General features: G+C 35.0%; 1 protein-coding gene across 3 annotated transcripts in view; it reads left to right on the top strand.

The window, feature by feature from the left end:
* The window catches only part of LOC143248808 (excitatory amino acid transporter 1-like), a 47,875-nt gene that overhangs the window by 11,930 nt on the left and 10,988 nt on the right, over positions 1–24,957 (top strand). Inside the window, exons 1-6 of one of the 3 annotated variants that reach the window (XM_076497580.1) lie at positions 481–698; positions 7,710–8,237; positions 16,554–16,596; positions 21,557–21,644; positions 22,732–22,918; positions 24,283–24,516. In XM_076497580.1, coding sequence (XP_076353695.1) covers positions 646–698; positions 7,710–8,237; positions 16,554–16,596; positions 21,557–21,644; positions 22,732–22,918; positions 24,283–24,516 — 1,133 coding nt within the window. In that variant the 5' untranslated portion in view covers positions 481–645. Of the gene's footprint in view, positions 1–480; positions 699–7,709; positions 8,238–16,553; positions 16,597–21,556; positions 21,645–22,731; positions 22,919–24,282; positions 24,517–24,957 lie in introns of those variants that run through there. The other 2 variants (XM_076497578.1, XM_076497579.1) reach the window with 2 other exon arrangements.

Below are 24,957 nucleotides of genomic sequence, written 5' to 3'. Positions count from 1 at the left end.
ATAAAATGTTGGTTCGGCATGGCCAGGTGGTTAAAGCACTCGACTCGTAATCCGAGGGTCGCGAGTTTGAATTTCCATCACACCAAACATGCTCCTTCTTTCAGCCATGGGGGGAGGTCATAATGTGACGTTCAATCCCACTATTCGTTGGTAAAAGAGTAAACCAAGAGTTGGCGGTGGTGACTAGCTGCCTTCTCTCTAGTCTGCTAAATTAGGAACAGCTAGTGCAGATAGCCCTCGTATAGCTTTGCGCAAAATTCAAAAACCAAACCTAATAAAATGAGCTGTTTACAAACCAAATCAAAAAAAAAAAATTGACCAAATCTTTAAATTGAAAACAATATTTTTTGTCAATTTATCCAAAATATTCTACTGAACGACATTTCCATTTGTTAATCGTAGACGTACACGTAAAAGAGATACTGTAGAGTACAAGGTTTATTTCGATCTAGCTTTTGTTCTTATCAGTTGGCCCTAGCTTTTGTGGTTATTGTGACCAGCTGTAATCATACGAGGAAAAGATATCCAGGTGCACATGTGGGTAATGAAAACAGGTACTTGTCCAAGGTGCAGTATATTTGCTATCACAGAAATGATGTTAATTTAAAAGCACTCATAAAATTCAGTACTGCAATAAACACAACTATGACGAACGACTACACGAATTTTGCATCAACTAGCAGAACACCACTTTTAAGGTAAGTTGGACTGTTAATAGTTCAGTTCTTTATTCTTTTTTATAGTTTTATTGTTGTTGTTGTTTCTATCGTGGTAAGTCCGCAGACGTACCGCTAAGCCACTGGGGAGGTATTTAGTTTTATAGATACAACATTAACCAGAACAACGTATTGCAGTTGCCTGATAAAGAATTATATAGAATGTTTGCTTTAAATTTCGAGCAAAGCTACACGAGGGCTTTGTGCGCTAGCCGTCCGTAACTTAACAGTGTAAGACTAAAGGGAAGGTAGGTAGTCATCGTCACCTACAGCCAACTCTTGGGCTACTCTTTTACCAACGAATAGTAGAACTGACCATTACATTATAACGTCTCTATAGCTGAAAGGGCGAGCATGTTTGGTGTGAAGGGGATTCGAACCTGCCACCCTCAGATTAGGAGCCGAGTGTCTTAACCACCTGGCCATGCCGAACCAATTGTATATTAACTTTGCATGGTAATTATTTATTATTCAGATAGTATGTTTTTAGCCTCAGCAACCATTGTTAGTACTCTCTATGTTACTTTCTATATGAACAGGTAAACTGACAGGCGTTATGTTCCCCCCCCTCTCAGTGGCTCATCGGTGTGTCTGCGGACTTACACCGCTAAAAACCAGGTTTCAATACCCGTGGTGGGCAGAGCACTACATCCATTGTGTAGCTTTGTGCTTAATTCAAAACAACAACAACAACAGCGTTATGTTTTTATCTGAAACTTCATCGGTATTATTTTTACAATTATCTATCTAAATAAACGTCAATATGTGCGTGTGTATCTGTTACTTATACGTTTCCACACTTCTTGAACAATCAACATCAAAATCTGAAACCTCCGCAGTGGCACAGTGATGTCTGTGAGGACTTATAACGTTAGAAACCGGGTTTCGATACCCGTGGTAAGCAGAGCACAGAACGTCCTCTGTGTAGCTTTTTTCTTAATTACAAACAAACTAACCACACTTGAGTCAGTGACACACACTGATAACGTCATGTTGATAGAAGTTTTGAAAACAACATTTGTTTTCAGTAACGGAACTTTTATACATCATTATTGTAGTTTTAATGTTTAATGTGGTAAGAACAGCAATAGAAGTACAAGTTTTATATATTTTGTGAAACAAAGTTTAATTACCCGTCCGAAAGACGAGTACTCTAACTAGTTTCATATAAAAAACAACTATAAACGTTGTTGTTGTCTACCGCAAAACTACTCAACAGGTTACCTGCACTATTTTCACCATTAAGAAACGGAACCTCAGAGTTTAGCGCTTTAAAATCTGTAAACATACACTGACCTACCGTGGGACTCCATATAAACATTTCAGTCCTATCAGCCCAGTTAATTAAATTTTTAAGTAACAATTAATATATATCGTTCAGAAACGACTACAGGGTAGGGCATATTTAATAAATATAGGCATTACTGTGTACTACGTGTGCAAGAATCAATGCCATCACTGCAACCAAGACAAATATATGTGATAAATGTGTATGCGCGTTCATAAGACTGCTAAAATTATTGAATGATATTTATCAAAAACTTATTATTATGTGAAATAAGATTATTAGGATAAAACATATCGACCAAATAAATATATATATATATTTTTAACTGACTGGATTGTTTTGAAATTCGTGCAAAGTTGCACGAGCACTATCCGCATTCGCCGTCCCCGACTTAGCAGCGGGCTTTCTTTTTTAGCTTAGCTAATTAATTGACCGTCACATTATAACACTCCAACAGCTATTAATACGAGCATATTCAGCGACGGGGATTTGAACCCCTGACTCGCATTTTATGAGTATGGTATCCCAACCACCAGGCTATTCTCAGACTACTAATAACAACAGCAAAATTATGGATACGTTTGATGACATCTGTGCACTCTATTCTTATTTTCGCATCATACATATTAACTAACTATACGGCGTAAAATAGCTATTACATACTAGGGGGGTTGACAGTGTAGAAGCCTCTATTCAACCAATCGGTATTTTGATACCTACGTAAAACGTACACCTGATAACAAAGTTCTATATTTATGTATGCTATCTTTAGCACCTTTATGTGCATAGCACAAACTAATACGAATACTAAAAGCTGTGAAACACTCTGTAATAATTTTAATATATATATATGAAAACGTGACGCATTTGATTCCAAAGAAGCTACCATGACGTAATATATCACGTGAATGCAAAAATTACTCATAGCTATAAACGAGATTTTTGTTGCTTTTTTATTTTTTTGCATAGAAATCCTGAGTATTTTTACTGTCTTTGAGACGGTAACGTAACTCAGACTAGACTGTTCAACTGAGATTAAAGTACAAAAATATATATTGATGTATAACCCGAACTTTTTCTAAAATTGGACTTTTCTTCTTCAAAGGCAAACCTAACCTAATGTCTTCCTAGCATCGTCATCAAAAAGTTACGTCAAGCAAACTGCATATAGAAAGATCGTATCATTATACATTTCTACTTATCTGATACAAATTGTTAAATGTATGGGCAAACCAAAGTGGTGTATTATACCTGTAAACATGTTGCAGTATTATCAGGTATGTTTTTCATTCATACGTATACATGTGGACTCAACAGCTATAACTTTAATACCTAAAGGAAAGAACGTATAAAAGCAACATCCCCTTATTTTTAATGTTATTTCAAAACAACTTCGTGACCTTGTTGTTACCGATACGACCAGGTTGTTAAGGCACTCGACTCCTAATATAAGGGTCGCAGGTTCGAATCCCCGTCACACCAAACACGCTCGCCCTTTCAACCGTGGGTGGTGTTATAATGTTACGGTCAATCCCACTATTCGTTGGTAAAAGAGTAGCTCAAGAGTTGACGGTGGGTGGTGATAACTAGCTGCCTTCCCTCTAGTTTTACACTGCTAAATTAGGGACGGCTAGAGCAGATAGCCCTCGTGTAGGTTTGTGGGAATTTCAAAACAAACAAACCTTGTTTTTCGCACCTAGACCGTATTTGTTTTAATACACGTAAGAATGCATAATATTTTCACGTCCGTCACGATCCTATCACCCCTTTTAATGATAAACAAATTCTTAAGATTCTCTTGAGATTTTTCTGTTGAATTGCTTTTGTACTACTGTATTATCACTTAAATATACCTATATAAATATTGTTAGTATTATTTGTTGTATGTCCATGCAACTAATTCACAGGTTATGGATGGATATTCACCAAAACTGGTCAAGGCGTTGGTACATATAAATTGTAAGTTTTCTGTTTTGCGGTTTTTATGGGCGTTTTTTGTCACTATTTCGCCCTCTGCTGATGGATCTTCACCAAATTTGGAATGACTGCTTGTTAAGTCCTAAGATAACCTTTCGTTAATCAAGAATTTGCATAACTTCTGTCCAGGGCAGTGGTAATCCAGTTAGCATATATATATATATATATACTTGGAATATTACATACAAACCATACTTTTGCAATAACGTCACTACAGTCTTATTCTAAACGTTTTTGCATAATTATACATATATATGTCTATATAACGTTTTTGCTAAAACCACTCGTTTCACGATTTTGAAGTCTGAAAATACACGTAACTTACAAAGAAACAAATTGTTCTTGTACAGAACTGTGAAACTTAATCAGTTTATACAATATTAACTTTTGACTTCGAAACTTCTACAAGGAAGAGAAAGTGTTTTATTATAGCAAAGCCACATCGGGCTATCTCCTGTGTCCACTGAGAGGAATCGAACCCCTGGTTTTAGCGTTGTAAATCTATAGACTTATTGATTTCCTAGTAGAAGGCGGGAAGGAAAAATAAGAAACCTTTTGATTTATTTAGCGTCTAATATCATAAAACCTGATGTGTTTCGTCTGTAAGCACACATTAGTATCTTCGTCTTTTATAAACGCTTTTATTTCATAACATCAGTTTATTTATAATGATAAATGTTGAATTATTGGTACATATTTTAACAAAACCATCTTCTCATGAAAATTCAAAATCTATCTACAAATCAGGTTGAAGGTGGTATTAACGCTATTTTATCGAATTTATAACTATTGAACTTTGAAAAATGAAACTTGGTGCGGAGGAGAACTTCCCTCCTCCACATGCCCCTCCAACAGTAAGTGGGAGGTTAAAAATCTGGTTTCAATATTTATTGTGAGCACAGTGCAGGAAGCTCATTGTGTACCTTTCTGATTAAGAACAAAAAACGGACCTTATTAACGTTGTATAAGACTGTTAACTGAACAAATTTGTGGACTTTTCTCATATTCAAGTGTTTATTTTTGCTACAGTTAATAAGCATCTATTAGTAAATATTTATGTGTTTTCTGAAAAATATGATTAAACAAAAAATTTGTCGTTCAAATGTTGGCTTTCTGTTTTTATTTTTATTTATTATTAGTGTATTTTTCTCCATCTGTTTAGCTTGTATTATATTTAAAGTTCAGGCTTGTAAAACATTGCACGTGTGTTTCAAAGCCGGCTGCTAATAAAATGTTGAGGAAGAACGAGGCGATGCATCGTGATGAATAGATTATTGAAGTATATGCAATATTTTATAAAACCTTAGATTGAATGTAGTGCATGCTCAGATATACCAATCTTAGTGATTATTATATTGCTGTATATGTACATATCTTTTATCTGAAACACCCTTTCCACATTCAATTAATAGCATGGTTAAATAAAGAGATAATTTAACTATAAGGTCTACACAATTACCGCTAGTGCACCTTGACTTTTCTGGTTCAATGAGCACTATAAAAATATAAAAAGTTTAATTAAATATCAGACCCAAATCTGTCACTACTTTGTACTGATTTTTCCCATTCAGCGGATATCACAAGCGTATAAGGATCCTTAGAAATGGTCTAAAAACCCCCACCACAGAAAACCAGTATAAGTTACAACTGAAATTATTACGGTAATCATAAGGCCCGAAAATATAACTGCGGTTAAAACTAAACCTGTATGCTATGTATCTCTTGTGAGAATGGAATGGTTGTGTCAAAATCATCCAGTGGATGCAACAATGAAAACAAAGAAATGAGGGTAAGAGAGAAAGCTAAATATTGTAACATGGAACGTTCTATGTATAACCACAGAAAAACTTCATTAGTAGCAGATGACGTGTTTGTATTTTTCTCTGTTTGGAATTAAGCACAAAGCTAGAAAATAGGCTATCTGTGCTCTGCCCACCACAGATGTTGAAATACGAATTCTAGAGATGTAAGTCCGCAGGCATACCACTGTGTCACTGTGGGACAGTAGCAGATGAGATTGACAGGTATAAGGTAGATCTGTTGTGAGCTACAGGATTAGGGTGAAAAGATCAAATGAACTTCTCAACTAACAATAACTACACTACCATATACTCTGTAAGTTATAAGATTAGAGTAAACAGAGTTTCTATATTACTGTTCAAAGAAACATAATTTTCAGTGTAGGAACAGGCCAATGAGCAGCAAACATGTGACAAAAAAAAATTGAAAACGCATCCAGTATCACAGTTGTTTAAACACCAATATCAGTTTCACCATAATAGGTACTATAAAAGTTCTATAAGCAACTTTACAAAGCGTTTGGATAGAATACCGAAGAAAGATTTGTTCGAGAGACCTGAATGCAAAGATGGAAAACTGATGTAAAGAAAAAAAAAGCCACTAGAAAAATTTGATTGGGAAAAGGGAACGTGTGTGAAGAGAATCTTGAAAAATTCCTCAAAACAAACAATTTAACTATTAGTTATATATGTTTCATTCACCACTCTAGAAAATTTATACACGGGGGTAACCAAACAACGTTACAATGATTCGAACTGACTACATCTGTTCTGGCATCTTATTAGATAATAGAATACTCTTGAAGTGGAATATTCAAATGATCATTATCTATTGAAGACAAAAGTTTTCTACTGTGATTTTTTCTAGAGTATTAAATCAATTCGGGGCACCAACAGGTAAAATTGGGCACAGATTCCGTGTGCCAGCTCCTAGCGACACCTCTGACCTAGAGATGGGTTGCGTACCAACACATGTTTTTGTTATTTTTATTTGCTGAATTTTTGCAAATATCACACTTCAATCTGTATCAACTCATGATATCACACAGTGACGTGAGCTCTAATAGCAATCAATGACACTGATTGCGAAAATAACTATTATTATCTTTCAAACAGTGAACACTCTCGAAAGAAATAATTAATGATAAAACAGGAGTGCACTTAGGTTACATCATAGAATTACCGAGGGAAAGTTTTTATACTGAACGACTCAATACTTTGGTGATAATTCCTGGTATACACGTTTTATTCAAGCTTCTTCAGTTTAACTAATAGCATTTTAATTGTTATGCTTTCTTTTCGGGTCTTTTTATGCCTAATGTCATACCCTAACCCTGGAATAGAATTAACAACTAAATTCTACATTTTATAAGGAAAAATAACTCTACTTTACCCTTAGTATAGAGTTAATAACTATACTTTACTCCTAGTAGAAAATAATAATTATTCCGTACCCCTAATTTTGGATTAACAACTATACCCGTAGTAAGAAGTAACAGCGAAACCTTATCCCTATTGTAGGAATAATAGCTGTACTCTTAATAAATAGTAACAACTATATCATTTTCCTAGTATAGGATTAAAACTATTCTCTTACCAAAGAATAATAAATAACTAATCTCTACTCCTAATAAAGGTCTCTTCCTTCCTGTTTTTCGGGGCAAAATGAGTTAGATTTAAAGTCCTAATTTAAACTAATATAAAACGACCAGAGATAAGATAAAAACTACAATAGAAATAAGATTGATTGCAACACGTCTATAATACCATTTATTTATTTTTAAAAGTTTATTCAAATAACACTATTTTATGTCCATATTCGTTCCCACAAGACAAGTTGGAACTTAAATTTAAATTACGTTGTTTTTAATACTCAGTATGTTTGGTAAATATTCCTTTTCATTTTAATTATCTTTCTTCTTTTTCTAGCCACAGATCATTTAGAAATAAAAATAAATATCCAATGGAGTTGAAACGAGATACGATCGTGTATCAAAACGTAGAAAATGAGGACACTCAAAAAAACAAAGAAATTCCTCATAGTAAATGCTTGTCATGTATTAAAATAAATCTTCTTGCAATTATGACATTCCTGGCTGTGATAGTAGGTATTGCTCTCGGGTTTGGACTTCGTTACACTGGGGATTGGACACCAAGACAAATTATGTACATCAATTACCCTGGAGAACTCTTTCTTCGAATGTTGCAATGTCTTATTTTGCCTTTGATCGTCACCAGTCTTGTTTCAGCACTCGGAACTCTGGATACCAGGCTTTCAGGAAAAATTGGCGCTCGATCTATAGTATATTATATGTGTACAACAGTCTTAGCCATCATCCTTGGGGTAATCCTAGTTGTGGTTATTCATCCTGGTGCGGGGAACTCTAAAGACATTGCTCGTGGTGAGGATTCTGTACGATTGACAACCACAGAAGACTCTCTAATGGATCTTCTCAGGTATTTACTTTCTATTATCTTCTGTTTAAATATAATTTTAGGTGTATGTCTCTTTATGCGCATATGTATGTTCGTACAACACCGTGCACAATTATCAGGACAAAGTTAAAAATTAGATTTCAGGCTACTACCAGAGAACAATAAAAGGTAAATCTCAGGTGAAACATCAAAATGTTATTAATCTTCAAATCGAGTACAATGGAAATTGAATGGACATGTTTGAGTTCAGCAAACAGTTAATATTTTATGTGTCCCCTCTTTGCGTTAAAACTGCAGACAACCTTTCAGGCATTATTGCACCATATATCATGTGTATAATACGCTTCCATAATTTTTTTCTTGAAATTAACTTTAGATTTGTCAAATTTTTGATTTACCAAATCCCAAGTCTGCTCAACTGGGTTAAGGTTAGGACATCATAGGGTCATTGCATCATTTAAATGACTCCAGCAGCTTCTTTCCTTAGCTACTTAATTTCTGCGTAGGTTGTTTGTGGTCATTATCTACTTGATAGTATAATCCTTTTCCAATAATACGCTAATCACTGGGTATACAATGATGTATCAGTATCTGATTGTACTTGCGATAATCCATTATTCCACATATTTTGCAAATATCTCTTGTCGCCTCAGCAGAAAAAAAATACCACTAACCACCACACTGCCTCTTCCATGCTTCGTGGTAAGTACTATCCATTGAGGTATTTCACACCTTTCTTCCGCCAGACATCCAACCTATGCTTTGAACCAAATATTTCAAACTTGGACTCATCCATCGATAACACTCTTTTCCAATCATTAACAATCCAATTTTTGTACTTTTTAAATACATTCCAAAATATTCCATTCTCGTTGAGTCCTTTTGACACTGCTTGAGATCAGTAGTAGTCTTTTTTCTGTTCCGAAGACTGCATAAAGGAAGATATGTTTACATCAGTATCCTTGAGTTTAGGTGTTCTGTTTCATCCTTTTCTGTTTTCGAATTTACAATCTAAGATGTATTTTGACAGTGTTTGGGAAGCATTTGAGGTCTGCAGCAACTTGTCGGGATCCAACCATAATAATGTGAAACTTGTATGGTCTACTGACAATTCTCAATGCTATTCGGGGCGAGGAATAACAACGAAAATTAATGTATACTCTTAAACACTATTTTTATCAGGGTATATTTGTGAAGTGCTGGTTAAATAATTTCGTCTAGCGTAAACTGGTACTATATGTTAGGTTATTGCTCTTTTTTTAAATATATTGTTAAGACACTACATGGGGTACCATGCTAGTAATTTCAGACCTTATATTTGATCCATATATACATTTAAGCAGAACACTTACGTCCTTAGTACAAATGTACGAGAATTCTGAGGAATGTGATGTATTCTCACACTGGTCAATTCAGTTGTCAAGAAGCATCAGTGAAACATTATCATTGTGTTAACATTTACAATATGTAATGGTATGGAATAATTATCCCCTCAAAAGAGAAAGAATGAAAAAATATTATCTTATTCTAGCAGTTTTGTGTAGTAGTATACGTATGTACGAATTAATCATTAATATAATCATTAACCAAATACACTACACAACAAAGTTTTTGCTTCTTGAACACTGTTGGGTGTTCCTTATAGATCTTTGGCTGCCGATCACGAATATCGCATCCAAATTTGCCCATCACGTACCGTTTCATCGAAATATTCAGTTTTGCTACAATGGAAAAACGATATCAGGGCAACTGGAAACCGTCAATGCTTCCTGACTCCTGTTGGACACTGCAACGTGATGCGCCGGACATTGAATATAAACGAAAATCAGGAGCAAAACACTTTTAATTGTGTTGAACTTAATAGCGTATTAGAAACATAAACGCAATTAAATATGTTATTGCTGGTAAACAGTTAACTGTCTATTTCTCAGAGTTCCTATGTGATGAAGCAAAACCAAAACTATATTTGTGCATACCCACCAGGTACCTGTCACAATCAGCAAAAACTTTTCAGGAAGCAAAACTTTAAAAAATTGTTGTGCAGTGTTATTTTTAAACTTTTAATAGCGTACTATTTATACCCACAAACAACATTAGTTGCATATTATCTACTTATCTTTATTTCATTAATAACCTGATTCATGAAATCACTTCTTTCGGTGAGCTTTAACAATAAAATCCGGGTTTTAGTACACAGGGTGAGAAAAGCATGCATAATATTTTGTAGATTTTGTGCGGTTAATAGCAAAAAAAGAAAAAAGCAAGCCATGAAAACTACCAGCCATCTACAGATTAAAGAACATGGTTTAATAAAGCACGTAGGAGAAATTGGCTGAATTTTTTTATCTGGTTGTCAACGATTACATATCTGCCTGCTTGTTTTCTGATAAGACTGTCCTAAAATGCCTTCATTTCCACCAAAAGATATGTGACATGTGGGAAATAGTATATTTGTGTGTGTTTTTTTTATAGCAAAGCCATATCAGACTATTTTCTATCACCGACGGAATCGACCACCTGATTTTAACACTGTGAATCCGAAGACTCACCGCTGTCCCAAAGGGGTACCGTGAGAAATGGACTAGAATTTAAAAAATGTTTTCTTAAGTACTTAACTTCACGAAAAGTTCCCATTATATCTAAATTTTTAGTTGAAAAACTCATGACAATTTAGCGTGTACTTTCTAACACTATCTTGTGTCTTTCTATACAATACAGTTGTCACATAAGCTAAACATTCATGCATTGTCTTGTGTTACTTTGTGTATTTTTATCAAGTTGTTGGATAAACTAAGTATTTACGTCTTCTGTATAATTAGTTTGAGTATTTTAATTGAGTCATATGATAAGATAAATATTTACGTTTTCTCTGTCATTAATTTGTGATTTTGATAGATGCCATAATTTCGTATTCTGTAGGTTTAGCTTATTTTTAATGGAGTCATCAGATTAACATTTTCTGGACTAGGGTTTGCGGTGGTCTTCGATTTAGTTTTAAAACATAATATTGTTACCAGAATTGACTTAGTGGTAAACATCGTAACTTCTTAATTAATAGTGAATGTGTACACACAGGAATAAACCTATGATTGATCTGCCCTAAACAATGGGAAAACTTTCGGGTAAATGTATTCAATAAAAACAAAAATGATTAGGTTTTAGTTCAAGTAATTCATGTCTATTGGTATTTACTCGTGACCACTTCTATCACATATTAAGATGAATATTCGTTTTAGCTATTATCAGTCTGTTCAACGGTTGTACATTTCGCCTGCAACAAATATCCGCAAATAAATCTGAGCCCCAGTGGCTTAGCGGTATATCTGCGGACGTACAACGCTAAAACCTGGGTTTCGATACCCGTGATGGGCAGAGCACAGATAGCCCATTGTGTAGCTTTGTGTTTGACTCAAAACAACAACCTAATAAATCTGCTTCCATCACATTTTAACTTGTATATTACTCTCCGTGTGTATAACGGTTGCGTGCGCGTGGTTGTGGGTACACACTCTTAAAAGTTACAGTTTATAAGTCTATTGTACGCGTGTTCTTAACTAATCTATGTTGAATTATCAGAAACTTACTTTACTATTCAAAATCGTCTTCCTTGTCAGAAAACTATAGAATTAACTTGGAATTTTACAATATTTGTTAACCTTCTACAAATTGTTTGAAGTTTTTTTTTTTTTTTTTACTTTTCTGTTTCATAAAAGCTATTAAGAAGCTTGAGAACTCGGACTTCAAATCCGATGATTTATGGTTCGCAGTCCATTGCTGTAAGAATGCTCTGCACTTTAAGGCTATGAGTACGCTACAAGGGTGACAGTCAATTTCTATTACTCTTTCTCGTAATCCGAAAGTCGAGAGTTCGAATTCTCGTCATATCAAATATGCTCGCCTTTTCAGCCGTGATGGCGTTATAATGTTACAGTCGATCCCACTATTCGTTGGTAAAAGAGTAGACTAAGAGTTGGCGGTGGGTGGCGATGACTAGCTGCCTTCTTTGTAGTCTTACATTGCTAAATTAGTGACGGCTAGCCCTCCAGTAGCTTTGCGCGAGATTCAAAACAAACCAAACCAAAACCGAATTTACAGAAGTCTTAATAACTTAGATAAAACATAATTAACAGATACAATCTAAACAGAGATGGTTCTATAGATCTATCCACAAAAATACAGAAATTAACTTTTAATGCTAATAATGTCAAAAACATATTCAGTTTCAGCATATAATAATCATATTAATTTTGATAAACACATTTATAAACAAATATCAGATACACCGATGAGTTATAATTATTCAAGTTGTGTTTCTAATTTATACATTTATTATTATTGTTATTTTTATTATGAAAATAAATTTATAAATAATTTGCTAAATCCGAAACTATTTTCTTTGACATACAGATAGACTGACGATTTACCTGGTATTAATAATCCAGTAATAAGCAGTTATACTGGTTACATTTGTTCCGCACTTCTACAGATTGAGATAACTTCTATATCAAATATGAATATACATTATTTAGATATTAAGATAATTAATAATTATAGTAATATTAATATTTAAGAGAAAGTAAAACGATTTCACATTTCAAACTTTCAGACTTTCCTCTCTGAACAGTAAAGCACCAACACATAGCATACAGATTATTATATATTTATAGCTCCTCGGGCGTTAAACATTTGTAATAATGTACATTTTCTAGTATTTAATATCAGCATATTAATACTTAAGCTGACTTTTGATGGATTTAATGAGAAACTTGAGTTAAATATTTTAAATTATTTTATAATAATTATGATCTATAATAGTAAAAGGACTTGTCTATGGGTCTGTGTGAGACCGTCATGGCTGCAAAGAAAGTAACTTTGCGACCTGAATTTTTGCACACGTACTAAATGAACCCTATGTTCCGCATCTCACTATTATTACTTATCCACTTGCGTGCGTGCATGCACATGCACATCATTTTGAGGTAGTAAGCTAGCTAAAAATCACATAACAAAATGTGGTTCCTTATATTACAATTGTTACAAACAAACACTCACGTGCGCAACGTGCACCTGGATGTTTTTACTCATCCACATGCACTCGCTCATCTCTTTGATGAAGCAAGCTGGGAAACCTACATAAAAAAATATGTGACTGACGTAATAGCTCTAAAAAAAAAAAAAAAACCTAGAAACCTAAGGTTTAGCACACGTACTAAGTGGACCAACAATATTTTAGTTGCGATCAGTCAATATTATTTTTTCAATAATATTAGAATTGAATATTGTGTAACAGTGAAAGTTTTTGTTTGGTTGCTTTCTAGAACAATGATTGTACTATATTGTTGCTTTTAACAGTATCGCCATTACGTTTTCGGTGAATCTGTGACACTTTCTCAACTATCTAATAATGACTATAATTTTTCTTAGTAACATTTGATATCCATTTTCAATTTATCAATGGTATTTTAATCTTTAATATATATAAAATTATATATATATTATACATATATAAAATGCTCGAAAAATTAAAGGAATAAGTACGTTTTCTTATGTAATTTATCTCAGTGTTCCAAATGTGATAATATTTTTATTTTGGAGGGTAATTTGCCTCATTTCAGTTCCACCTGTATCCATTTTTTAATGTGTGATGAACGGTAAAACATGGAGAGATTTTTTTTAAATGACCAATATCACAAAAACTGATATCCCATATGAAACAATACTTTAAACAGTCTACATGCATTTATTCAAGAAATGTTTGAAACATTCAATATCTAGTGTGACCTCCATTGTCTGTGACACACTCCTGACACCGATTTGGCACACTCCGAATCAGTCTATCGATGTTATCTTGAGGTATTGGAGCCCACTCGTCTACCAGGGCTTGTAGGAGTTCCTATACATTATGAGAAGGGTGCTGGCGTTCACTAACACGCCTCGACAACATATCCCAACAATGTTCAATCGGAGTTAAATCTGGAGATCTGGCGGGCCATTCAGAGATCTCTCTTCCTTCCTTGTCAAGGAAGTCCATATACAGTCTGGTGACGTGGGCTCGCGCGTTAACCTGCATGTAAATGAACCCATCGCCAACAGCAATAGTAAAAGGTCTTAAATCGGTTTTCAGAATTTAGTCTCTATATCGTCCTGCGTTCAGAGCACCCCTGTCGAGTATGAGTAAGTCTGCGTGGCCACCCAAGCATATGCCTGCCCAGACCATTACAGAACCTCCTCCACAAGCGTCGACTTTGCACAATGTTATAGGCGGAAAATCGCTCTCCACGGCATGTCCATATTTTCTCACGTCCATTATCACGAGACACAATAAACCTGATCTCGTCTGTCCACAGCACAGTGGCCCATTGATGAAGTTCCCAGTCCAGATGCTAATGAACAAACTCCATCCTGACTGCACGGTGTCGCGCTGTCAGAATAACGCCTTTTACAGGCGGTTTGGCCCTAAGGCGTCCCTCGTGCAGATGATTGCGAACTGTTTGGGTAGACACACGTGTTCCAGTGGAAAGCTGAAGGTCATTTCGCAGTGACCGAGCCGTATCTAACCTGTCCCGCAAAGCGGTTGTCACGATGTATCGGTCCTCTCTGGATGTTATGCAGCGATGACGGCCTTGACCTGGTCTCCTGCCATAAGAATTCGTCTCCTGGTAGTTGATTGATGACGCTTGGTGACATACCGATGCACTGTACCACCATTCTTTGGGTCTGGCCATCCACCAGCTTCTGGACCGCCTTGGCCATCTCGTTTTCTGTCAGATGGCACCTGACTGCTTAGGTACACAAAATGAAGATATGCACTGATAAAATGAGCCGAAAAAGATCCATGTTCATGTTTGTTTCGCGAATTAATGATGAATGCATAGTTTCATGTAACAGCCTTATATAGGGTACCTTGAGTTGTATTCTCCTTGAATGAGGTGAGTTTTGTTTGTTTGTTTTTTGAATTTCGCACAAAGCTACTCGAGGGCTATCTGTGCTAGCCGTCCCTAATTTAGCAGTGTAAGACTAGAGGGAAGGCAGTTAGTCATCACCACCCACCACCAACTCTTGGGCTACTCTTCTACTAACGAATAGTGGGATTGACCGTAACATTATAACGCCCCGCGACCCTCAGATTACGAGTCGCACGCCTTAACACGCTTGGCCATGCCAGGCCTAAGAGTTTCGTTTGAGCTGCTTCAACTTTACTCGCAAGCTAAAAAAAATAACATTGTAGACGAACGGATACGTTTTTCATACATAAATTTAGTTATGACAAAAATATACTGAAATATGTACTTGTTCTCTTAGTTTTTTGAGCTGTGTATATAGATATATACTTTGTTTTCTGATTTGAGTCTTCGCACATGGTTAGTAAAAGTGGTGTTTCTCGGGGTACTCCCGTTTTCCTCCCATTACATTATTTTCGTTCAACCGTGATAGAAACTCGGACGACTTATGTTATTATCGTCGGAGACTGTATGAACTAAAGTACCTCAACAGTAAGGCAACAAAAAACAAACAAACATGACAGAAGATAACACATTAAATAATTCCACGGAGAGAAAGACACCCATTAAATCTAATGTCGTGACCATTTCACCTGACCTTACCTTGAATAGTGCAGAAAGATTCGTGCTAACTAAAGGACTGACATTTATCCCCATTCGACCAAGCATGAGTGAATTTTATTCAAAACGTGATTTTGAACTATTTTGAACGTTAGCAGAACGTACCCGAGAACACCTTAGAGATATAGTGTAGCAGAGATAAATCAGCGACCTTACACTTTAATTTTCACAATCATGCCCTTCGCCATTTAAAAATACTTCTTTTGAAAATGGTCACTAGAAACAAACATAATCGTTAATTACAAGAAAACAAAATAACTTTTGGCCTGGGAACTTTCCATCCCAATGGTTAAATAAACTTTTTTAGTTTATTGTAATTTTTGTCGCTTTAGTTTTATCCATACTTAAACAGTTTTATAGAGTGAATTTTGTGTCCATCTATTCATTAAAAAAAAACTATAATAAACGTATATTGATATATGTGGATACGTGTGAGGACCACGTGTTTGTATGCGTGTATATATATTTGGACATATCTATTTATATGTTTATATATATATATTAGTGAAAATGAATACATTGTAATGAAGTTAAATAAGCGAAATCACAAGGTAAAGGTGTGTCTGTATGTGTGCGTGTATATATATATACACCAACCAACCAATAGATACCGAAATAAACTTACGATGATAGCACGAAAACTAAAACATTAAGTAACATCTCTTCAACGTTTAAGTTCGGTTGTAAATTTTTAATTTGTTTATTTTAATTACAGAAATATGTTCCCTCCTAATATCATTCAAGCGTGTATGCAGCAGGTAAGTTACTAAGCTCTATATAATTATTAAAATAACCAAATTATAAGTTATAATACAAAAATAAGTAAGATTCTATGATTATACGTAAACCACAGGTGAGTATCAACGCCCCGCATAGTCCGGTGGTTAAGGCGATGAACTCATAATCCGAGGATCGCGGGTTCGAATCTCCATCACACCAAACAGGCTCGCCCTTTCAACCGTGGGGACGTTATAATGTTCTGGTCAATCCTACTATTCATTGGTAAAAGAGTAACTCAAGAGTTGGCGGTGGGTGGTGAAAACTAGCTGCTTTCCCTCTAGTATTACACTGCTAAATTAGGGACGACAAGTGCAGATAGCTCTCGTGTAACTTTGCGTAGTTTGTAACAAACCACCACCACCGAAAACCTTTAGACCAATACCAGGGCTTTTCGGATCGGTACAAACCACAATAAACTGGTTAAGGAGACGTTAGCTAACCGCCTGATACACCTGTTGGTGAAGTGGAGTTCTTCCTCACTTTTATTTGTGTTACGAAGCATTATAGTTGAAGTGAAGGTTATTATTTATTTGCTAAGTTATTTTAACAGCTTGTGTTACTATTAATTATTATTATTTTTTTGAATTAACGTGTTTATTATTGAGAAGAAGTGGTCTACCAGCAAGAGTGTTATATATATATATATACATTATAACCATAAATAGTTGAGCCATAAACAAAACACATTAAAATTAAACAAAATACGCCACATATTTTTAAAAGTACTCTAGATTACAAGCTACAATGTGGGATTATAAAATATATTCTAGGTTTCGGAGGTGACTGCGTAGGTAGCACCAACATTGCAGTGGAAATACACCGTATGTCAGTCTTAATCTCTAATTCGCTAATCTCACATAAGACGATTAAAATTTAGAAATTAGGAGAGTTTATTTAAATGACCTAATTTTTAACTAAAAATAACTGTTAGTAATTTTTAGTAAAATTTCTCTGATTTTACTTTCTTTGTATTTATTTAATACATTTTTTTGTATTTATTACAGAGTAATTTAATAATTTTACCTAAAATTTCTTTATTATTATTGGGATTACTTCATCTGGATGCATATCTTGAGCCGCATATAAAAGCACGACAGTCATAGTAAACTATCACTTTACTGATGTCGTGTTAATTAGTGCCTCTACCATACTGGAGATGGGAATGCTAACTTCAAGGGGTAAGTTTTATCTCACTTACCACCAAATGGTAGTACCTTATTTTATTTATTTTTTATTTTATTTTGTTTAGTTTTCATTTTTTTATGTTTATTTTTTTCTTATTTTAACTTGGGAGAGCAGTTACCTTCCCACAAATGTCTGCAGGCAGTGAAGGGTGATATAGATGTGAGGCGTTGTGGGCTCGAGCATCCACATCTCGCTTTCCTAATTTCTAAATTTCTAATCTTCTTATGTCAGACTACCGAATTGGAAACTAAGACTGATAGACAGTGTACTTCCACCGCAATGTAGGTCCTACTTCCGCAGTCACCTCCAAACCTAGGATATATTTTGTAATCCAAAATTGTAGCTTGTAATCTAGAGTCCTTTTAAATATATACAGTGTATTTTGTTTAATTTTAATGAGTTTTATTTATGGTTACAATATAATTACTGAGAAGTTGGGATTTGCTCTTTTTAATGAAGTCCTAACGATTTTATTTACTTATTTCGCTTCATTTGGATGTAATTATTTAATTTTACTGTGTATATATATAAAACTTATATAATACACCACTAGATGACGCTGCTATCATACAAACAAAAATATAAAGAAAATATGAAAACAATGAAATTGCCCAATATATTAAATGTATACAATTTCTGAACAAGATCACATGTTTTTAGGTTCATCATACCTTTATCTCTTTACCTTGACGTTTATTTTATATATGTTATAAGACATTTAAACAGTTTAACACTACATTTTTTTATCTAGTCCCTTGGGGATTTTCAAGAATTAAAAAGTGGGCCCGGCATGGCCAGGTGGGTTAAAGCGTTCGACTCGTAATCTGAGGGTCGCGGGTTCGAATTCCAGTTGCACCAAACATGCTCGCCCTTTCAGCCGTGGGGGCGTTAATTATTAATGTAACGGTCAATCGTACTATTCGTTGATAAAAGAGTAGCCCAAGAGTTGGCAGTAGATGGTGATGACTAGTTGCCTTCCTCTAGTTTTACACTGCTAAATTAGTGACGGCTACCACAGATAGCCCCCGAATAGCTTTGTGGGAAATTAAAAAACAAACAAACATTTAAAAGTGTATAATAATATTCACTTTTTACATTTTACTCTCACTACTTTTACCCAGATTTTTCGAGGAAACCTGCTATTAGTCTTTTTGAAACCATTTAAGTCTCTGGTGAAAATTGAATGTTATCGTTCCATCACTCTAACTAATGTTCTTAGCCAAACTTTGGAAATAATTCTTATTTACACAATGCAACATTTTTTTCGCTCACAAACCAAATTTCGTCACCATCTCTCAATAACGGACAACTCCTCAAGTTACCTGATGCCATTACCAACTGTTTTAATACTTCTAAACGATTTCGTTTTTTGTTTCTTTTTTACATTTTATTGACGATCAATCTATAAACCATAGGCTGGTGATAAAGTTCTGTTGGCCACGTGCAAAACAGTTTTTCCTCCGAACAGGATCCTTCAAGCTGTTGTCAAAAAATTCATTTTCATGAGTCGTCTCTGGCATCTCATCATTAATGTTCATAAAACTAGTTTTATTCTGTTTGTCTCTGCACGACACAAGTTTCGTTAGTGTCATGACCCACTATAATATTCGTTTCAATCTCTTTGACACTATGAAACATATTGGACTAGCTTTTAACAAACGTCTCATCTGGATTAGATATCTAGTTCCTTTAACTAATAAAACTTTCTCTCGTCTTAAGCTTCTTCCTTGCCAACGAGGTTTGCAAATATAAGAGTTTCTTTCATCCTTGTCTCTCTGATGTTCGTCCAAATGGATTTCTACTTCTGCTCTTTTATTTAACCTTCATTTGCATGTCTTGGAAAGTCGTGCGCTTAGGTTCTCATTTCACGTCTGACTATCTGACTAAACTGAGAAATTTCATGACTACCTACCTTCGACTTAGTTGTGTCCAAGAAGTTTCCAAACTCCCAATATTATATTGAACATCCGGCAATCACTCAGCCTCATATATCTTCTGGGACATCTACAGATGTAGGTTTTTAGAGCCTCTAAACCCTAGTATGGCATCTGATTATGCGTTTTTGGCATCAATTGACATCCCAGAGACAGTATGTTTGAAATTGTGTCCACATATTCACATATAAGATAGCAAAGCCCAACGAAGCGCATGTGCTCAGGTAACACGGATATTTGTCCTAATACATATATACATACACTTTGTCATTTTCTAAACCATAATTCCGTATAATTACATTGGTTAGTAGATGTTAGCATGTGGGTAAAGCACACAGAGACTATACCACTATAAGACGTATTAACTATAGCTAGAATGTAACATAACAGTTTATTGTGATGACAGAAAAACAAAACGCAGCTACAGGTGTAGTGGACAACACAAAGAGAAGTTGAACCACTCGTCTATTAACAGAACAAGTTACAAAATCTAATTCCACCTTATGTCAAACTGCGTTAGAAAGTCAGTCGAAGTTACCAGACTTTTAATTATTTTTCAGATCAACCAATTAAGAAATTAATCCATTAGTGTCTTTCTAATTAAATTAAATCTAAGAGTTACATTTAGCGTTTGCTTTAATACACATTTATCTTACTGCAATAAAAACAGCTACATAAATAAACATAAAAGCTATTTTTTCTACACGAATTTTTTTTTGCTTAAGCTACATAAGCGCTATTTATGCATAACCGTCCCTAATTTTGAAATAATTGATTCGAAACAAAAATTAGCTAGTCAAGATCACTGACTCCAGATTTTGGCCGACTATTATCTGACCCTATAGTGGGATTTCATTGTCACTCCAAAATGCGGAATGAGCTTCGGTAGCAACGAAACAAGAACTATACATTCTCAGGACCAAATTCTTACCATTAGGCAATGTCCGGCTCAATAGAAATAAACAAACTGAGGGTCGCGAGTTCAATCCCCGTCATACCAAATACGCTCACTTTTTCGGCCGTGGGGGCGTTATAATATAACGTTCAATTTTACTATTCAATCGTCAAAGAGTAGCCCAATAGTTGGTAATGGGTAGTGATGACTAGCTGCCTTCCCTCTAGTCTTACGTTGCTAAATTAGGGACGGCTAGCGCAGATAGCCCTCGTGTAGCTTTTTGCGGAACTGAAAAAAACAAACAAACTTCTTGGTGCCTACTTATAATTTTATAGCCTCGCACTTTTTTGGAGTCATGAGTTTGAATCCCATTACCAAAATATTCTTGTCCTTTCAAAAGTATAATGTGATGGTCAGTTTCATTATTAAGAATAAACCAAGAGTTGACGAGTGGTTGTTGACTAGTTGATTTCCTTCTTCTCACTCACTTCTAAGTTAAGGACAACCACAGCAGATGGTTCTTGGATAATTTTGGGCGAAATTCAAGAAACATGTCACTCTTTTTAACGGATAAGTCATTTTTGTTTGTTTGTTTTGGAATTTCGCACAAAGAAACTCGAGGGCTCTCTGTGCTAGCCGTCCCTAATTTAGCAGTGTAAGACTAGAGGGAAGGCAGCTAGTCAACACCACCCACCGCCAACTCTTGGGCTACTCTTTTACCAACGAATAGTGGGATTGACCGTCACATTATAACGCCCCCACGGCTGGGAGGGCGAGCATGTTTGGCGCGACGCGGGTGCGAACCCGCGACCCTCAGATTACGAGTCGCACGCCTTAACGCGCTTATCCATGCCGGGCCCGGATAAGTCAACAAATACACTAGTACTAATTTAACCTTGCATTTCACCTTTCTTTTGTCCTTAGTTTACAACGGTAATCATTCCTCCAGAGTCTTCAAGCACTGACGAGAAAGACTTGAAGAATATGACAGGTGAAAAGAATAACTCCAAGGGTAAGTGAAACGAAAGTCGAAAATTAATGTGAGATTGTATGCGCAGTTTACTTTTATCCAATTTTTTTTGCAAGAGAAATTAAAAAGGTTTGATTCTGTTCTTTGTTAAGCAGAGACATACAATAGTATATTTCGGCTCTGCCCATCACGGGTATCGAAACCCAATTTTTAACGCCATACGCCTGAAACTCACCGCTGAGCCACCGAGAGACAATGGGAAAAAAATATTACTTTAAAAACAACTCCTTAGAAGAAAAAAGCTAAAACCACGTGTGTAAATCATATCTAAAAGTTGTATAGATAGTCTCAGACACCATCAAAATATACCATTTTTAGTGAAAATTATTATTTTTTTCAGAGGGGGTCGTGTCTTCGGATCCTCAGTATGATTGCTACTCATTTCCTTGTTTTTCTCCAAACACCCTTTGACACATATGCTTGTTCTCCTGTACAATGTTCCCCACAACTACACCCAGTGTTTCAGTTGGAAGTCCAACAGCTTATAACACTAAAAACCGGGTTTCGAAACTGTTGGTGAGAACAGTACAGATAGTCTAATATGTAGTTTTGCGCTTAACGACAAAGCAACAGAAAAATTCTCGGGATTTTAAAATTTTCAGGAATTTGTGTCATTACCACGTTATCGAACTCACAAGTTAAGAACAAATTAGTTTCATACATACAGCAAACCGTAGTATCTGTACGAGAGTTCGTCTGTCTCTTGTCTACGTCATCTGCTTCCCGCGTCTTTTGAAAAACTGTGCACGCAAGCAAAGCTTCACATACACTTTGGAAGTGACGGGAGAACAGGCGTTAATAATGTTGATGCCAAATTTTATTTCCCAAGCAGAATATTCTGCACTAAATTGTTATGAATTAATCACACTTCAAAATATGACATAACTTAAAGAATAATAATAAAAAAAGAGTTACCGTATGTTATTGTTGAGTGGTTCCCAACAGTAACAGTACTAATTTTAGTCCCATGTTCCTGGCCCGACTTTTTTCATACAAATATGATATTAAGTTAGAAATTGTGATTAATTAGTTCATCTGTATATTCTAATCTGTTTATTTCACGTTTTAGAAATCAGTAAATACTCCTGGAAAATCAGGGGCGAGTACAACAACGAAACCAACATTTTAGGGGTGGTGGTGTTCTCTGTAGTCTTGGGTGTGACTTTAGCGAAAATGGGAGAAAAAGGAAAACCATTATTGGACGTTTTTATTACTCTCGGTGAAGCTATAATGATTATCACTAAATGGGTAATATGGTGAGTTATGATAATCACTAAACGATAGTATGGCGAGTTAGTTGGAATTATCACTAACCATGTTATATGGCGAGTTAGTTGTAATTATCACTAACAATGTAATATGGCGAATTAGTTGTAATTATCACTAACCATGTTATATGGCGAGTTAGTTGTAATTATCACTAACAATGTAATATGGCGAATTAGTTGTAATTATCATTAACCATGTAATATGGTGAGTTAGTTGTAATTATTACTAACCATGTAATATGGCGAGTTAGTTGTAATTATCACTAACCATGTAATATGGTGAGTTAGTTGTAATTATTACTAACCATGTAATATGTCGAGTTAGTTGTAATTATTACTAACCATGTAATATGGTGAGTTAGTTCTAATTATCACTAACCATATAATATGGCGAGTTAGTTGTAATTATTACTAACCATGTAATATGTCGAGTTAGTTGTAATTATCACTAACCATGTAATATGGTGAGTTAATTGTAATTGTCACTAACCATGTAATATGGCGAGTTAGTTGTAATTATCACTAACCATGTAATATAGTGAGTTATGATTATAATTAAATGATTAGTATTATTCTCAATGTGCATCAGGAGAAATTTTTTGCCCTATGATAAATATTTTCTAAGGTATTATTTTGAATATGGATTTTTCAAGCTGTTCTTCTGTTAATACCTTTTGATCTAAGAATAAAATATATCTCAACGTTTCGTAGTGTCTGCTTTTGCAACTTTACTTACATTTTTATAGACCAATCTTCATTCCACTGGTGCATGAAAACTTGTTTAGAACGGTATACGAGGAAGAAGTGGATAGTTATCTTTTTTTGCACGTTTTTAACATTTCTTCCTTTTTAACTTGGATGTAAAAAACAGGAAAGTACATATAAGTAACGACTATGAATCCTGAAGTTTCTGTCTTTCTCGTTATTCCTTTCACACACACATCAAAGATTACAAATTATGTAGAAACGTAATATATGTTAATAAGTGCAAGTTATTTTCTCTGATGGATGTTTTGTATATTAAAATTATAGTTACCACATCTTTATGTGATAGAGTTATAGCTACCATATCTTTTCATGTTAAAGATGTGCCTAATACATATTTACATATTATAGTTATAGCTACCACATCTTTACATGTTATAACTTTTACTACCACATATTTCCATGTTAGAGTTGTAGCTACCACATCTTTACATGTTAGAGTTGTAGCTACCCCATATTTACATGTTAAAGTTGTAGCTACCACACATTTACATGTTATAAGTTTAATTGTACATTTGTTTAAACACTCTACTAATTTTATGAATTAAAGCAACTGTGCTAATTTCTTGTGTGTATTTCACTTTTAGGTTGTCTCCTGCAGGTATAATTTTTCTAATAGCAGCCAAAATGTTGGAAATGGAAGATTTCTCCGTACTTGTGGGACAGTTAGGACTGTACACTGCCACTGTCATTTTAGGGTTATTTCTCCACGCTGTTATTATTCTACCTGTTATATACAGTGTAGTAACTCGATCCCTGCCTTTCAGATTCATGTCCAACATGATGCAGGCCATAGCTACTGCCTTCGGAACAGCATCAAGGTAAGAATTTTTCATGTCCAACATGATGCAGGCCATAGCCACTACCTTCGGAACAGCATCAAGGTAAGAAGTTTTCATGTCCAACATGATGCAGGCCATAGCTACTGCCTTCAGAACAGCATCAAGGTAAGATGTTTTTTTATGGGTGCGACACTATTTATGTTAGTCCTCGTTGTTTGAAATTTAAATACACCACTGAGGTTAAAGAAAAAACTGTTGTATTTATTCTCCTTTTTATTTATACGTTAAGATTAACGCATCGGGTATGTTTATGCATCAACGGGACAGGAGCCGTTATTCTTAGAAATCAAAGTCCTGTCACTCTCGGTCCGTATATCGTAAGATACACTTTGTGTGATATAAGGTTTCACTGTACAAAAAGCAATAGCAGATTCAAACATTATAGTTCACATATTTTCGGTTTTTTTTTCAGTTTATATG

This window comes from Tachypleus tridentatus, chromosome 4 (assembly GCF_004210375.1).
Source record: "Tachypleus tridentatus isolate NWPU-2018 chromosome 4, ASM421037v1, whole genome shotgun sequence".
Lineage (NCBI taxonomy): Eukaryota > Metazoa > Arthropoda > Merostomata > Xiphosura > Limulidae > Tachypleus > Tachypleus tridentatus.
This window is presented reverse-complemented; position numbering and strand designations above follow the sequence as displayed.